At 40.9% G+C, this 17,870-nt stretch overlaps 1 protein-coding gene across 7 annotated transcripts in view; it reads left to right on the plus strand.

Moving 5' to 3' along the window:
* RASGEF1B (RasGEF domain family member 1B) overlaps positions 1–13,452 on the plus strand; it is a 555,837-nt gene extending 542,385 nt beyond the window's left edge. For 5 of the 7 annotated variants that reach the window (XM_082389354.1, XM_082389353.1, XM_082389350.1 and 2 more), the window contains 9 exons: positions 8–220; positions 712–786; positions 2,174–2,269; positions 2,382–2,484; positions 3,943–4,022; positions 4,168–4,263; positions 7,934–8,029; positions 8,399–8,522; positions 12,083–13,452. In XM_082389354.1, the coding sequence (XP_082245480.1) occupies positions 8–220; positions 712–786; positions 2,174–2,269; positions 2,382–2,484; positions 3,943–4,022; positions 4,168–4,263; positions 7,934–8,029; positions 8,399–8,522; positions 12,083–12,279 (1,080 nt within the window). In that variant the 3' untranslated portion in view covers positions 12,280–13,452. Of the gene's footprint in view, positions 1–7; positions 221–711; positions 787–2,173; positions 2,270–2,381; positions 2,485–3,942; positions 4,023–4,167; positions 4,264–7,933; positions 8,030–8,398; positions 8,523–9,677; positions 9,751–12,082 lie in introns of all 7 variants that reach the window. The other 2 variants (XM_082389351.1, XM_082389352.1) reach the window with 1 other exon arrangement.
* Positions 13,453–17,870: the final 4,418 nt, after the last annotated feature.

The raw sequence follows: 17,870 nt of genomic DNA on the forward strand, positions 1-17,870 counted from the left end.
CTGGCAGACATATAGGAAGAACGTCCAGCAGATGATCCAGTGTCTAATCCGCAAACTTGCTGCGCTCAGCCAGTATGAGGAGGTCCTGGCAAAAATCAGCTCCACGTCGACAGATCGGCTCACGGTTCTCAAGACCAAGCCACAGTCCATACAAAGGGACATTATTACTGTCTGCAGTGACCCTTACACGTTGGCCCAGCAGCTGACTCACATAGAGCTAGTAAGGCCATGGTCATCCTTGTCCTTTATAACCCACACTTGATCTGCTTTGACAACCAGACAGTGTGTTTGTCAGCAGTAATGTCAAGGGAGAGGTTAGAATAATCCAAATGGGAAATAATCTATGAAATAGCTGGAACGTGTTTTGCTTAGACATTTGAATATGACTATTTCTGATATTTTGGGAGTTCACTTTAAAATAAGTACTAAGCAAAACTGAAGAGGAAAGAGTTTATTGACCTGCCTCATGTTCCCCCTCTAGTTAATTTCTCCATAACTCGCTCAGCCTTTTACTCTCTAGTGTAGCACTGACCCAAGCAGAAAACTGCCTCTGCTCAGACCTTGAAGATGATGACAGTTTTGAGGGTTAAAGGCTTATTTCACAAGCTACATTAAAAAATGAGGGTAGTGTTAAAAGTCAGTAGACAGAACAGAAAGACCATTTCTTCTCCTTTTGTTTAATACTGTTGACCTGCTGGGTTTGTGTTTCAGGAGAGGCTCAATTATATTGGCCCAGAAGAATTTGTTCAGGCATTTGTGCAGAAGGACCCTTTGGACAATGACAAGGTAATTGGTCTACCCAGAGGTCAGCCCTGAAATTGGCAATGGGATTCTTTAGTCTATGATAGTGGGTACAAGAGACAGAAGTTGGAACAATTTTGTTTTAGGTTTTAAGAAAAAGTTTTTTGTTTTTCATTAGCCATATCTGATTCATTGCATTTTTTTCTTGAGCCTGGTCTCTAAGTGCCTTGACAATATTCTTACCCTACTGCCAACTTTTAACCTCTCTTCCTCCTTATTGGGAAATTTAATAAGCAAGTAGGTGCAGGCATTTGTGGTGGTGAAGGTAGGAGATAAAAGGGTAATGGTTTTAGCAGATTAAGTCAGAAGGAAAATACGAAAGGATGCTCTGCTCATGATTCAACAATAGCAGGGGCTGTAAAGACAGGATGCACATCCAGTGTGCTGAGGATGGGTCTTTACTGCCTTGCTTTTTGTTTTAAGGTGAATCCCTCATGACAGGTTTGTTGCCTGATGCAGCCCATATGGAAAGAAACTGACACTAGGCATGGGCTGTAAAACCGGTATACACACACATAAGAAATTTTTCCCCCAGTGACCTCCAGGAAGTATTTCAAATTGTTAAGCAAAGACTGCATCACCCACTAATGAAAGCCCCCCTTTGGGAGTAGGGGCAGCAGCTGTTTTCCGCCCTTAGAATAGTTTTGCTCAGTACAGGAAGTGAAGATTAGGTTTTGCAATAGGAGGCTAGTGGACTTTTTTGAAATTTGTTTGTTTCATTTGGAAGGAAGGAAAGAGGGGTGTAATTAACCTGTTCAAGTTTGGCCTTGAACTGCGAGATGAGCTTAACTTCTTTTTGTTTTTGAACAATATGTCACTCACCCTACTAAAGACCAGGATGATGTAGGCTTCCGTTTATCTACCTTGGAAGATATTTAGTTTCTTGCTACACAAAGTTCCAAAATTCTCTCCTAGACTTAATTTTAAGAGAAAATTTTCTAGTCTTCTGCGCTCTCAGCTTCTCCATGCTGTGCGGACAGCAATTGGTATTCATACCCCATTAATTAGTCAAGATTGTTTTAGAATGCAGCCAAGACCCTTTTTTTCTTTTTGAATTGTGCTTCTGAGGACAGTTCCCCCCGAGAGTAACTTAGCTTCCTAGGAGAGAAGGCACTGTCATGAATGCAGCAGAATAGATTTCTAGACCTTCGGGTTTTCACTGGGCTATACTAAGAGATTTGATATTTCTGTAAGGAGAGGCAAGAATGTTAGTGGTTCCCTCTCTCTCTCTTTCCCCTCCCAACCCCCACTCTCATCCTAGAAAGCCTTCCTAATTCACACACTGAGAATAAAGGCCCACATCTGAAAAAAATGAGAGCCTAATACACCCTTTTTTTCTCCAACTCATCTGCTCACTTTACTTTCTCTATAGAGTTGCTACAGTGAACGGAAGAAAACACGAAACTTAGAAGCTTACGTGGAATGGTTTAATCGTCTCAGCTACTTGGTTGCTACAGAAATCTGCATGGTGAGAAAATGAATTTTCTCTTCTAGCCCTCTATATTATCTTTTCATACTTATTTTACATCTGTTGGGTCTACGTGTTGGATAACTGCCCTCTTTTTTCTCTTTCTATACAGCCTGTAAAGAAGAAGCACCGAGCAAGGATGATTGAGTATTTCATTGACGTAGCTCGGGAGTGTTTTAACATTGGCAACTTTAATTCCTTGATGGCAATAATCTGTGAGTGTTTTCTGAGAGATATGAGTCCTTTATTTTTATAGATCCTGTGAAATGTATCCACTGAAAGTTTGCAGATAGTACAGTTTTGTTAATGAAAACTGTATTGTTTAATCTAGACTTGTTTCAGAATGTCCAGAATGCTTTAAATATCCAAATTGGTACAAGTATGTATAATCTTTTTTTAAGTATATAAGAATTCATGGAATACATTTAGTCAGTTTATCCTCATCTGAATATTTATGTATAAAGGCTTATATGTGAGATACGTGCCTAAATTAAGGATTTTAGAAAGTGTTTGGGTAGCTTGTGTATCAAGCATTATAGAAATATATGATCTGAGACTAAATCAAATGATTCCATCAGCAAGAGAAGAGGGCAGCCTGAGAAACTGGAACATTTTCTGACTACCCAAGTCACTAGTACTTACCATCCGCCGACCTCATTAACCTAGCATATAAACTTTGCTCCTCCTCTATATCATGGGGATTTTAATGCCAGTGACTGTTCATTCTATAAACATAGGGCAGTCCCTGTTCATACCTGTTTTCTTGCCACAATTATGGTTAATGACTCTTTCATTAAAAAATATTCTAATTTATATGATAAATGATATGGCTATGCTACACATTTTAGGTACTCAGTAAATATTTGAATATTTGCCTGACTCTTCAGAGTCAGGGTCAGTTTGAAGCCAGAGAACCTACCAAATTTAATTCAATAATTTTGATTCTAATAAATCCCTCCTCTCACCAATTCTTTTTTCCATTAAAAAGATTCTTTTTCCCCTTTGTCTCCCCCATAAAAATACTGGCCAAGCTTCAGGTCTCTATCTGGCTTACTCCATGAAAATAGTGAACAGATGTTCATCTACATCAAAGACCTGAAAGATCCACAGTCTAGGTAATAGAAGATTATTTAATTCCCCTCTTGTACTGTTAAGAAAATGTCAAGGCAATCCATTTCACGGGAGAAAGTATTTGTAATACATCTAGCTAAAAAAGAACTTGTACTCAGAATCTATAAAGGACCCTACAAAGCAATACTAAGCAGACAAATAACCCAGTGAAAAAAAGAGCAAAATACTTGGACACTTCACAAAAGAAGATATACTGATGGCTAGTAAGTATATGAAAAGATGCTCTACATCATTAGTCATCAGAGAAATACAAATTAAAATGAAAATCACAGTGAAATAGCATTTCACACATGGGAGTGACTGAAATTAAGAAAACTAGTTGAACCAAATATCATGAGGATGTGGACCAAGTAGACTTCTCAGACATGGGTGGTGGTATGAGATGGGACCACTACTCTGGAAAATCGTTTGGCAGGTTTTCTGTATAAAGTTAACTTCCTTCCACTTAGTAATGAACACTTTTTCAGAACATAGGTTAGAATGACCTCTCTTATTTCTCAATTTCCACCTTCTTTTTCTCCCCCTCCATTTTAAATTGGAAGCTGGCATGAATATGAGCCCAGTCTCTCGACTGAAAAAAACTTGGGCCAAAGTGAAGACAGCCAAGTTTGATGTTCTTGAGGTATGTGGAGCTGCTGTTTTGCTGTTACGTAACATTTTGCGCCTGAATTATTTGGAATTTTTTATGTGGCGTTAAAAGTAAGGTCTCGTAAACTTTCTGCAGGTGAGAAGTGTGTAGTTAATACTCTCCTCTCTTTTGTCTGCAGCATCAGATGGACCCTTCAAGCAATTTCTACAATTATCGGACTGCTCTTCGTGGGGCGGCACAAAGGTCTTTAACTGCTCATAGCAGCAGAGAGAAGGTATGTGTTTAAAGGAGTTTTATTCATAGTAGAGTTGCCATGTGTTGCACTGAAATGTGAACTACCATACCGAGCTTCTTTTAGTTTAGATCTAAGAAAGCAAGGCCGCGTGCTGTAGACATTTTTACCACTTGCCACAGAGGGAAGGGGAGTGCTAAAGGAAGGGTGGAAGGAGGAGAGGGAAAGGGAACTTGGTGGAGAACTTTGCAAATGTTATTATCGCATTATTTAAATGATTATTTTGTAACGTGTCATAGTTGCGTTTCAAGCAGTAAATATTAAGTCCTATGTTAAGGTGACTAATAGCATTGGAGAGTAATTTGATTTAATGGAAAACAGACATTTACACTCTGCACAAGGTGGCTGACTTAATACTTTTTTTTTTTTTAATTTATTTTATTTATTTTTGGCTGTGTTGGGTCTTCGTTTCTGTGCCAGGGCTTTCTCTAGTTGTGGCAAGCAGGGGCCACTCTTCATCGCGGTGCGCGGGCCTCTCACTGTCGCGGCCTCTCTTGTTGCGGAGCACAGGCTCCAGACGCTCAGGCTCAGTAGTTGTGGCTCACGGGCCCAGCCGCTCCGCGGCATGTGGGATCCTCCCAGACCAGGGCTCGAACCCGTGTCCCCTGCATTGGCAGGCAGATTCTCAACCACTGCGCCACCAGGGAAGGCCCTCCTGATTTTTACAGTGGTAGATTTATGTAGGGGCTGCACACCTGAAGGGAACCATCCCTGAGGAAATAAGTTGAAGAAGACTGTGAGACTTCTGTCTGGCACATGGGCATAAGGAACAGCGCAGGAATTATCATAAGGGAGATTGTTTCTATCGCTGTGTTCTTGGAAGAGTGGTTCAGACAATTAATAGTGGATCAGTCCAGCAATCCCACTTCTGGGTATTTATCTGAGGAAAACAAAAACACTACATATTTAGAAAAGATACGTGTACCCCCTTGTTCATTGTAGCATTATTTACAAAGCCAAATATAGAAACAACCTAAATGTCCATTGATGGATGAATGGATGAAGAAATTGTAGTGTATGCGTGTGTGTGTGTGTCTGTATATTTATATATATACACATATATATACATATATATAGTACATATACATACAAGTACATATACTATAGTTTCTTTATTCCATTATATATATATATGTATATAAAATGATTCATGTGATCAGCACCACATGAATCCCACAGCCCAGCACTACAGAACAGAGCACAGAAGTAAAGTTCTTGCTTAAAAGCTGTTACACTAGGCAGATATTGCATCTTGATAATAACTCAGTCCTCATTTTCCTTATGATGATACATCAGTAATACTTGTCCCCTTGTATGGGGCCCATTGGTTTTGGGGGAATGCTGAATTGAGGTCAAACCTGTGTTGTTGAATTTAATCCTCACCACAAGTCAGTGGGTACTGTTCCCACTTTAAGACGAGGAAACTAGGCTTTCTTAGCCTTATACCAGGGGTTGGCGAACTCTTTCTCTTAGGGGCCAGATCCTAAATATTTTAGGTATTGTAAACCATACGGTCTCTGTTGCAACTGCTCAGCTCAGGTGTGGTGGCACAAGAGCAGACATAGACGGTACGCAGGTGAGGGGATGAGCATATGCCTGTTTTCCAGTAAAGCTGTCTGGACACTGGAATTCTAACTTCATTTAATTTCATGCTCATGAAATATTATTCTTTTGATATTTCCCCAGCCATTTAAAAATGTAAAATTTATGGCTTCTAGGCCATTCCAAAACAGGCGGTGAGGTGGGCTGGCCCTCGGGCCACAGGTGGCGGACTCCTGGCTTGTACGTCCAGTCAGTTGTGGAACCACATTTTAAGCTGAGGTCTAGCAGAGCCAAAGCCCAGCACCCCCCAGTGACAAGTGGTCTTGCAAAGAAGTGAAGTTGGGAGTGCTTTTATCCTTGTTACCATGGCTGTTTAGAGAGAAATAATAGAGATATAGTCAGTAATATTTGAAGGAGAAGGTAAAGAGGGGATCTTTACAAATTCAGTTTAGAGACTTCCAGACAATAGCAAATAATTAAAAGTATATTCAAAAGGGTTGTCGAAATTGAAGATTCATTTTGGCTATCTTCAGAGATCAACGAAACAAAAAATAATCAAAGCCTATCTTTTTTTTTTTAATTTATTTATTTTATTATTTATTTATTTTTCGCAGTGTTGGGTTTTCATTTCTGCGTGCGGGCTTTCTCTAGTTGCGGCGAACGGGGGCTACTCTTCGTTGTGATGCGCAGGCTTCTCATTGCAGTGGCTTCTCTCATTGCGGAGCACGGGCTCTAGGTGCGCGGGCTTCAGTAGTTGTAGCGCATGGGCTCAGTAGTTGTGGCTTGCGGGCTCTAGAGCGCAGGCTCAGTAGTTGTGGCGCACGGGCTTAGTTACTCCGCGGCATGTGGGATCTTCCCAGACCAGGGCTCGAACCCATGTCCCCTGCATTGGCAGATGGATTCTTAACCACTGCGCCACCAGGGAAATCCCTATCTTTTTTTTAAATGACTTTAGTGGAAAATCTGAATTTCCCTCTAGAAGTGAAAATTGATACTTAATGTTTTTGCGTATGAGCCAAAATGTATGTTTTCCAGACCTGTCATTCATCTAGTATAGGTGTACCACATGAGTCATAAGCTTAGGGAACCTTCAAAAACCTGCTCTTGGGTAAACAACATAGGTCCAAGGTTTGTGTCTGCAGCATTATTTACATTGTAGCACATTTAGAATCTTCAAAAGCATGTCAGTGTTTGAGAGAAAGTGGAAGTTACAAAGTGGAAGAACAAAGAGCTTTGTTCTTTGTTCATTCTGGGCTTCGTAGAATTTAGAGTACTCTCTTACAGATTATTATTTTAGATTAATTAATTAAATACCACCATATCAAACCAAAGATGTGAGGCAGGAAAGTCTTACTAAAGAAAGCTCATTGTTTTTTAAACAACCATTAATTTTAATTTGCACATTTATATTCCTCCTTCACCTGGGCCTGCCTCACAACATATTGTGCAAGGTACCACTTTGGTGATTTCCTATGAGAACAGGTGCTTACTTGCTCTGTCACAAGAAGGCCAGGTTTACTCAACAGGAAGTTTATGGCAACTATTACCAAAAACCCTGAGCTCTCACGTTATCTTGAGCAGTATCTTCAAGGGAAAGGAAAATGTTCCTCTAAGAAAAAGTTCATCTAAAATGTAGATGTCTAAATGATAAAAACAGTACAGATTCTCATAGAGAGATGGGTCACACATCTTAAGCTCTTAGTACCTGCAGTGGCAGGTATTCTATTAATATTTTGCTCTATCTAAATGAAAAGTAAGAGTTTTTAGATCTTTTTTCTTTGATTATAGCTAGAACTCTCAGATTTGATTATATGCTATTGCCCTGAGAAAAATGGGGGAAACTAGCAACAAGGTGAAGCCAATCCGCCTCCCGGTGCCACCCATCTTTGCTGCATTTTGGTTATTATAACAGCATTTTCATGTTATGCAAAACTATATAAAGAAGGAAACTGCTCTCATGGGAGGCAAAGAAAACACTGTACCTGTCTTAATTAATTATAGTCCATTCTGTAATCCAGAGTCAATGCTGTTCATTAACTTCTTATATTGTTTGATGAGAGTCTAAATGTGTATTTGCCCAAAACAAACCAGAGCTTTTTGTTTTCTCTAGATTGTGATACCATTCTTCAGTCTTTTAATCAAAGATATTTATTTCCTCAATGAGGGGTGTGCCAACCGCCTTCCCAACGGCCATGTCAACTTTGAGGTAAGGCTGCAAGATCTGAGCCCAGAGAAGGACTAGCTTCTCCAGCCACTGTAGAGAGCCCAGGCCATCTAAGCTGCTTCTGAATTTCTCGAGCCAAGTTTTCTCTTTCCCTACTAATTTGTAAGAAGATAGCAATGCTGACTAGAATAAATTAGCTGCACCATTATTATAAATTATTATCCAGAGGTACTTGAGTAAATTTTTACCTCTACCTAGCAAATATCTATTGCTAATTTTTATTAAATTAAGAAAATTGTGGAGTTCAGAGGATTAGAAGCCAGAGGAGAACATTAAATGGAGTGATCTCATCCAAGCTCATGATTTTTGATAACTGCCTTTAAATTCAACTTTCATTTTATTCTTTTCTAGAAATTTTGGGAACTGGCCAAACAAGTGAGTGAATTCATGACGTGGAAGCAAGTGGAGTGTCCATTTGAGAGGGACCGGAAGATCTTACAGTACCTGCTCACAATACCAGTCTTTAGTGAAGATGGTGGGTAGCCTGTTCAGCCGGGGCCGCCACCAGCATCCACAGACCCTACGATCAGGAAATCAGCATATAAATGCTTGGTGCCTGGTTCCTCATGTAGTATGAGGCCTGTCTTCTGACTTATTCCATCTTAAGAATTTTCTGTTGCACAGAAAACCGTATGATTTATCCCTAAAATATTTGAGTCAGGCACTCACTATTCACCGATAAGCAGTACGTTTCTGTGTTTAAACATTCTTTATAATATTAGATCTGCAGAGCTTTGGGCACAAATGGAAAGTTATTGAAGGATTATTTGCCCTTGTTTAGGCTTGCTTTAATGAAGAAAAAAGGTGTTTCATGATACGTTGACATTCAAGGTAATTTGAAAAACAAAACAATTGCTAGCCCCTGCTGTTTGTCAAAACAAACAGTGGAAAGTCTTAACCTGTTAAAACATTAGGGAATTTGAGGCAGAAACAGTGACTGTGTACAAAAAAAATTGACCAGAAATTTAAAGTTTGTAAAAGACTTGGGGATTGACTATATTAATCTGTTACATCCTAATATTATAGAAATCAATAGCATTATTAACTATTTCTCCTAGTAGATTGGTAGTGTTTGTGATAATGACTAAAGAACATTTTGAATTAATATGACCCATTCCAGAGGGGACTTGATTATTAACCTCTACAAACAGGATTAATAACAAGCTTTTAAATCTTTGGAATTCTTTTTGACTTAATATTAAAGAGAAAAACATTAGAAGAGTGAAAAATTGGCCTAGAAAACCTGACTTTTTACCTGCTAAAATGTCTTTTAAAAAAGCCAGCAGGAAAGGCTCCCCTTCCCATCCCCCTTCTTTATAAAGAATATAAATGTGAGCGTATGATCACATCCTGTGGCTTGCCTTTTTAAGCTTTTTTTGCCTCATAAATTGTCTTAGTTAACCAAGTGCCGTTTTGGCCTAAGAGGCCCTTGGGGTTTTGTTGAGATGGTCAGTCAGGGGCAAAGTGTGGTATTCTGTGTTCTTAAAGCTCCCCGGTTGTAATTTGATATTTTAAAGAGTGTGTTTTGCTGTAGGGTTTGGTTCAGGTTGAATGGGGGATGGATGGAGGTGGGTAATGTATCAGGAAAAGGCTTCAGCGTTAATGCATTTGTACTTTTGGTTGATTGTAGCTCTCTACTTGGCTTCCTATGAGAGTGAAGGACCTGAAAACCATATAGAGAAAGACAGATGGAAGTCCTTAAGGTGGGTCTCATTGCTTCTTATTGCTGTACAGATCTAATAAAGACGTTGGCCTTGAGTGAAGAAAGCCACGTGCTTGTCATAGGGAGTCCCTGCCTGCGTGTTCCAAGTCCTCTCTGTAGCTTATCTCCTGTTAACTGAGTCTTTGTGGCTTGGAATCCTCATCGCCATCCTTCAGTTTTATTGTCTTTTTTTTTTTTTTTTTTTTTTTATTACTGGCAGATACATAGTGACTCTGTTCTTCTTTCTCCCATTATTTTATGGAATGAGGAACTGAAATTACCCTGTGGTATGTTAAAAAGGGCACTGACACATTTTCTTCATCTAAAAGATAAGAAGTTCAGACTGTATTTCTGAATAGTTCTAACAGTAAAATCTTACTTCACCTGAGATCAAAGAGACCCAAGTACCAGCTGGTTCAGTAAATTGGAGTGTGTCACTTATCGACCAGATCTTGGTCCCCTCTTTGGTTTGGGAGAGAGTTGGGACTTTAAATGTAATACAGAATCTCTCCAAATTTAAAAATGTTGTTAATCTATTAGTGTTTTCAAACAAAACTAGGATAAGTAAGTTTGTATTTTAACCATCTGAGATGGTTTAATGGGCAAAAGTAGCCCAGGATATAGTATTACTATAACCAAAATTGCTATATGTGTATTTCTACTAAGAGACTCTGGGAACATGTGCCTCTTTTTTGTTTTTTAATATTTATTTATTTATTTGGTTGCACTCGGTCTTAGTTGTGGCAGGAGGGCTCCTTAGTTGTGGCTCGCAGGCTCCTTAGTTGTGGCATGTGAGCTCTTAGTTGCAGCATGCACGTGGGATCTAGTTCCCTGACCAGGGATCGAACCCAGGCCCCCTGCATTGGGAGCGCGGAGTCTTATCCACTGTGCCACCAGGGAAGTCCCATGTGCCTTTTTGTACCAGGTTGACAAGCCCATTTTCTCTTCTTCCCATAGTCACTTGGGAGCCTTCATTAACTTGATCTTGGGCTAGGTTTCATGAGCCAGGGTATCTAAGCTGTATTTGGTTTTGTGTGATTTTATTTGTTTCAAAGGAAAATTTAGGCGTTCTTTGAACCTTTCATTGAGGAGGGATGAGGTACAGAGGCATTGGAATTATTATGCTTACAACAGGTCATGGTGATAGGCAAAGGATTGGAGATGTTTCTTCTTTTCCCTACCGCTGTGTGAGCCCTTGAGGGGGAGCACAGGGTCTTCCCTCACATGTGCCACAGCTCTGGACCTGCTCCTGTGCTGTTGAGGAAGGACGTTGGGTTACTGCAGGTGTTGGCCGAGGCCGAGCACCCCCAAAGAGAATAAAAAAGAAGTACGCTGTGATCCTTTGCAAAAGGATCTATCCACATATGCTAAGTGGATAGATACTAAGGCTCATCATTCTAGAATGATAGTACCTGCCTGAAAACGTGTACACACATTAGCTTTGCAGGCAGTAGGATATTTTTACATAGATGCTTCTCCTGCTGGTCCAAGAGTCACTCATTCGGACACTTGGGTTCAGCAGTGGCAATGACAAATACACCTGTGAGGGGAGACACCTTTCTTGTCGCTTGATATTTAAATGCTCTCAGTGGGCACCGAATGTGAACTCATTCAGATTTACTAAGTATCCCATCTGCCATGAGACCAGTATGGTTCTAAAAGCTTTTTATCATTAATGACCTTTGTTTGTGTGTGTGTGTGTTAATATAAAGCCACTCAAGGTATAGATTTACCTGTAAACAAAGATTTGGCCATCTCCACTAATATATATTTATTTTAAGTGACTAGCAGTTCTCCCAGAAAACCTGAAGGACTTCAATGCTTAATATTTTTCTGTCCTTCTTTAAAATTTTTTTTAATTGATTTATTTTTTATTAAAGTATAGTTGATTTACAGTGTTTTAATTTCAGGTGTACAGCAAAGTGATTCAGTTGTATATATATTCTTTTTCAGATTCTTTTCCCTTATAGGTTATTACAAAATATTGAGTATTGTTCTTTGTTGTTTATCTACTTTATATATAGTAGTGTGTATATGTTATTCCCAAAATCCTAATTTATCCTTCCCCTCACCTTTCCTCTTTGGTAACCATCAGTTTGTTTTCTACGTCTGTGAGTCTATTTCCGTTTTGTAAATCAGTTCATTTGTGTCGTTTTTCTAGATTCCACATACAAGTGATACCATATGATATTTGTCTTTGTCTGGCTTACTTTAAACTATGTAAAATCAAACTTCAAACATGGGAAAGATGAAACTAGTATTAGGTGAGGCTCTTCATCCTCATTCAGATCATTTGCCACCTTCCTTCTTATCTTATCTTCTTTATTACTCAGGTCCAGCCTCCTGGGCAGAGTTTAACACACGGGATGCTGGCTGCTGCGGTCAAGCAGATCATCGAGGGGCTGGCCTTTGTTTTCGGGCATCTAGTGCCACAGAAAATCGTGACGTCCCTGCAAGCACGCTCCCTCAGGAGCAGATGGGGACCTTATTCCCCACAGCTGACAGACTGACTCAAATTTTGCGAGACTGAAATGTTCACTGAGGACACTTGAGAAAGAATCCTCTAAAGATCCCAGCTCTGCAATGATTCATCTCCTGGAATTTCCATGTGAATCACAGCTCTGCACCTGGATGGAGCTTTCTTTTGTGTGTGTGTGTGTGTGTGTGTGTTTTAATTTGGTTCAACATTTGCTGCTAATGGGACTTGCCCAGCTGAGTGCTGGCTCTTAGGAAGCCCATGTTTCTTTGTTAACTTAAAAGAAAAAGGGAGAAGAGGGAGGGGAAGCAAGCCCTCCATTTAGATCCCAAACTGCAGCTCAGCGGCATTGCCGGGAGGGGTCAGGCTGGCTGGATGCCAACTGCGGACTTTGTTTCCCTGAGCGCGGGCTGTGTTGTGAATTCCCCTCCTCCCTCTTCCTACAAGGTTTTGAGTTGGCTGCTGGTTAGCAAACTCCTTTTTACCCATATAAGTTATTTAATATAATAATGAAGCTAACACTGTGGTAGGAAAATAGCCACTAGAAAAAAAAGCAGAGTTTGTCATTGGACTGTGTAACATTCTAGAAGGACCTTCTGTTTTCTTTACCCTTCTGAGCTGTTTACTACTGACCACTGTGTTCTACAGATGTGTTTTTCAGTCGTTTTTTTGTTACTTAGTTTTCCATGACGCCTATTTTTTTTTTCCTCTTGTAAATTTAAATTATCTGACTTTAAGGGTCTTGGGAAAAAGCCCATGGCCTAATTACAGTTTAATTTTTTAAACAGACTTATTTTTCACTACCTTTCGTAGTCTGTTGGCGACTAAATATGTGAACAGAGAACAAATTGGAAAAGATAACCCCCGCCCACGAGAGCAGTGAACAAAACAAATGAAAAACATCTTGCTGTTGACTCAGAGGTCGAACTAATTGTGAAATAGTTCACCTTGTTAAACATCTAAATAAATCTGTAGTGGCTCTGCAAACAGCCATTATATTTATTTACTCTAGGAAAAACTAGTTTACTCTAGTAGTAAACTGTGCTAATGAAAAAAAAAAAAAAAAAAAGACATCATGTTCAAAACAGAGATGTATTTGCAAACTTAATGACATGGTTTCAAAAACACAGAGCATGTCTGTATGCAGCACGGCATCTCAGCAGACCTAAAACGTCTCCAAGCTGTCCCTTTACAACCATCAATATATTTGACACTCTGCGGCCAGGAGTTGTGGTGTCTTTGTTTTCTTTAATGGATGGGGTTGGTGGGGGGGTATGGGGGGAGCTGCAGTCTCAGTCGTTCAACTCAAGTGACCGGCTGAAAATGTGTCTGTCCTTAGGGAAGTGGCCTTTAGGAGTATGTGCGTGGGCCTTGACTTTTTGAAACTCAATCATAGTAAACAGTTAATAAGCATCACTTGCCAGGCACTTCCAAGTGTTCGGCCTGGATCATCATCTTCGCTTCTTAGGCGTGGAAACAGGCTTATTAATAATAATAATAACTTGTCCGCGGCCGTATAACTAATGAGAGACACAAAGATTTGAACTAGACCTTTAATTCCAGAGCCCAGCCTTGAGATCACACCGCCAAGCCTTCTGAGACTTCGGTATAACCTTCAAGCTTGCGAGGAGCCTGGGGATCTCGCTGACCTGCAGATGTGGATTCTGTAGGTCTGGGGTGGGACCCAGGCGATGCTGAAGGTGCTGGTCCTGGAATCCTGGGAGCGGGGCTCCCTGCGGCACTGCCGCCTGGTCCCTGCCTTGTCTTTCCCTGAACTCTGCACCCTGCGTGTGTTGCCATGACAGCAACAATGTCCATCTGGCAGCCTTCTATGTCTGGGGGGTCTTCAAATGATGGGCTGCTGGCCAAGTCTACCCCTTTTGTTTGAGCCACAAGGTGACACTTGTTGAAAAAAATGGAAAGGAGTATTTCGTGATACATGAAAATTACAGGAAATGCAGATTTCCATGTCCATAAATGAAGTGTTTGGAACACAGACACATTCATTTGCTTACACACTTTCTCATGGCTGCTTTCTGCTACAAATCAGAGTCTTGCAGTTGCAGCAGAGACTGGATGGCCCACAAAGCCTCAGATATTTTCTCTCTGCCCTTTACAGAAAGAAAGTTTGCTGACCTCTGCTCTCTAACTGGTTGTTCTGAGCATTACAATGAGTTTGCAAAAATGCTCTAAGGTGTCTATTAAGGCATTAGATAACATAAATGTGGCTACTGAGAAATTTTTTCCTAAAGTGGTATTAGGCTTAACAAATTAGGGATTCTTAGAGATTCTAAGGCTATTTAAACAAAAAGTCTTCCCAGAAAGAGTTACCATTCTCATACCTGTCTCTTGTTTTCATGTCCAGATAAGCCAGCGGTTTAAACCAGGTACTAACTTATCTGTGGAAATCAGTCACCATTCTCCTCTGTGCACCGTCTGTGGGTTTGGGTCTAGGTGCGTAGATCATTTCTGGGGCCGGGTGGAAGCCTGGGCAAACACAAGCATAAGCAACATCACGTGATGTCAGCCCCTAGATGTGGATTCAGGAAGCGTTCTGTCCAGGTACACCCTGAATGCCTAAGCAGCGGGCTCTGAGCTGAGGCTGGAGGGAACCTCACAGCAAGCTGGGTTGGGTGGGGAAGGAAGAGAGCTCCTTTCACAATTTGAAGTGTCCCTTGTTTCTGAGGACACAGGCCCGAGTTCCCCAGCTGTGGCCCGCCTTTCACCTAACAAAGAAAATCATTGGAAAAGGGTTGACTTGCCTCTCTCTTTGAAGGTTTTCAGCTTTCCCTCTCCACTGGACCCGGCTCTGACACCCCTGCCATTTCCTCACCCTTCCCGTACCTTTAGCACACTTTTGCTTCTTTCTGTACTTTCTTTTTCCAACTGCCGCCCATCTGCCTCCTGCACTTAGGATCCCAAGAAAGCACAGCCCAGCACTGGAAGCTGAGTTGCTAAACTATACAGGAATGTTCAACTGTAGATGATTGACATGCTCTGCCTTCCACTTGGGTGCATTCTGTTTACCCTGTGGCCCATCTCAACAAAAGCCTCTGCCTCTATTCCAAACGTGTCTTGATATTCTGATGGAGAGCACACAACCGAGGATAGAAAAGAGTGTTAGGCTAATTTTTTTTGGAGCTAAAGATACAAAGGAATTCCTGAATTTGCTTCCTGGAGAAAAATGTGCTTAGTGACCTGGAAACTAAACATATCAAACTCAGAGATTCTGATGGTGACTCTATTAATTTTACCCTTAAGACATTTTAAAAGGAAAGACTTTTGTCAGACCTGGGCTTCCAGAGTTTTAATAGAAAATTGGGGCACTTCCTGGATAAGTCAAGCCAAAATTTTTTTCTGGGTTTGGACGGTTAGATAATTGCCTCAGTTCTCGGCTTCATGTAATCAAGATCACTTGACTCTACACGAGGCTAACAGAAGAGATGTTGTGGTTTGAGGTGTATGTATCCAAACCTTGCAGAGTAAGGACCTGTCATTCACAACTAGCAAATAAGGCCAGCTCCATGCAAAATAGACCCTAATTCAAAATATGCCTTAATTCTGTACTTAAGAATCAACTCGTCTTAAAGGATGCATTTTTTTTTTCTTAATGCAATGAAATTCCCAGGTAGCCAATTCCCTCTTTAGTGCTAGAAGCCTTCAGCAGGCTTAAATCCCACTCCACAAGGCTAAAACCCTGCTTCATTTCTCTGAGATTCGATCTAATAAGAAATGAAACGTCCCAGTGTGTACTCACATTCTAGGCAGCATGAGGCAGCTGTCTTAGAATAGTTGTTAGCGTACTTAAGTTTAAACGTGCACAACATCCAACATTTTAGGACTTCTAGGTAATGGTTTATGGAACACAATTTAGAGAATTAAAGAAGGGAACTAATATTTCTCAGAATAAGAAAGAGAAGTATGTGTTCCTTGAAGAGTGCCAAACCATTGGGTTTTCTACCGTGAAACCAAGTTTGCTTTCCTTCCCTCTTTCCACCTACGCGGCTTGGAGAAAATGAAAGCGTGAAATCATCTTTCTCTGGATGAGTCACTGTGGGAAAGTCAGTTCAACGGAGTGTGTTGTTAACTTGGTTGAGACACAGCAGCTGGAGGACCCATAGGCATTGTTCAGTTTCTTGCAATGGGATTATGGATCCTCGTAAGTGCAGGTGAGCCATGTGGAGATTTCATGCGTGCTCAGTACATCTACGCTGAACCCATGAGCAAGCCGGTTATCAGTCTTGGTACTGGAGCTTCACAGGTTTTTGCTTTATTGGAGTTGAATAAATCTCACACGTCCCCCTACAATACCTGGACTTTGGAAATGAGCGTAAATTCAAGTGATTCTGATCCATTCTCATGGGTGGTACTATCCTCAGAGATCAGCAAAGGAAATCCAAAGCACTGAGGGCTTTGTTTTTATTATGATTATTAATTAGATTAACACACCTCTGTGTTTATTAGTATACAGCTAATGATCACGACAAGAACCCCATCTTTAAAAATAATATAAAAATCCATCATTAAGGGGGCTTCCCTGGTGGCGCAGTGGTTGAGAATCTGCCTGCCAATGCAGGTCACACGGGTTCGAGCCCTGGTCTGGGAAGATCCCACATGCCGCGGAGCAACTAAGCCCGTGAGCCACAACTACTGAGCCTGCGCGTCTGGAGCCTGTGCTCCGCAACAAAAGAGGCCGCGACAGCGAGAGGCCCGCGCACCGCGATGAGGAGTGGCCCCCGCTTGCCGCAACTAGAGAAAGCCCTCGCGCAGAAACGAAGACCTAACACAGCCAAAAAATAAATAAATTAATTAATTAATAAAGTTCCTCTTTGGAAACATTAAAAAAAAAAAATCCATCATTAAAAGAAAAACTGGGACTGACTGTTTAAGGTCATGGGATAAGTCTGAAATACACTCCGTAAGGGTATTAGATGAGCAATGGGAAGACTGTGGGCTAAACCTCACCCTCCCTAGATTTCTGGGGCTTTGGGGGAAGTCTCCCCACCTTTTAGACCTCAGTGTCCTCATCAGGAAGTAATGGGTCTGGACTAATTGATGTGGGCTGGCCGGTCCGGATCTGAGAGTCTGCGGTTTGGGAAAGCACTTTCTCAGCTTGCTGGACAGAAAGGTGTATTAGCAAGTAAATACAGTTTCCTGCATTTGTGCTTCAAACTTCCCTTCGTCCTGCCTGGCAATTTTGTGTTTTGTTTGTTGTGTTTGAAGAGGGAAGGGATAAGAGGCTAATTGCTATTTGATTGGAGACAAAGAAGTGATAAAGGCTCAGCTACCCCCTCCAATCCCGTGCCACACAACTGGATAGAGTACTTTATAGTAAAGAGAAATTGCTACCAGACCAGAAACCAGAAAATACCCTCTGTGCAAAACCAGTTGTATGATTTCAAAGGTGCTAGATGAAGAAAGCATAGTTTCCAAAGACTACAAAAATATTTTGTTGTGTAGAATACATCTTTGCCATGGCAGCTGTTGCAATTATGCTGGTTTATGTAGATAAAATCATAAATAAAGTGCCTGTTCACACCTAGTCATTCACAAATGAATCACTATTTGGCTTAAAATAACAAGACTCAGACACGTGATGATAGAGTCCACTTCTGCATTTTGTCAAGTTTCATTTCTTGAAAATG

The sequence above is a fragment of the Balaenoptera borealis genome, assembly GCF_965194805.1.
Source record: "Balaenoptera borealis genome assembly, chromosome: 4".
In the NCBI taxonomy this organism is placed as follows: Eukaryota; Metazoa; Chordata; class Mammalia; order Artiodactyla; family Balaenopteridae; genus Balaenoptera; species Balaenoptera borealis.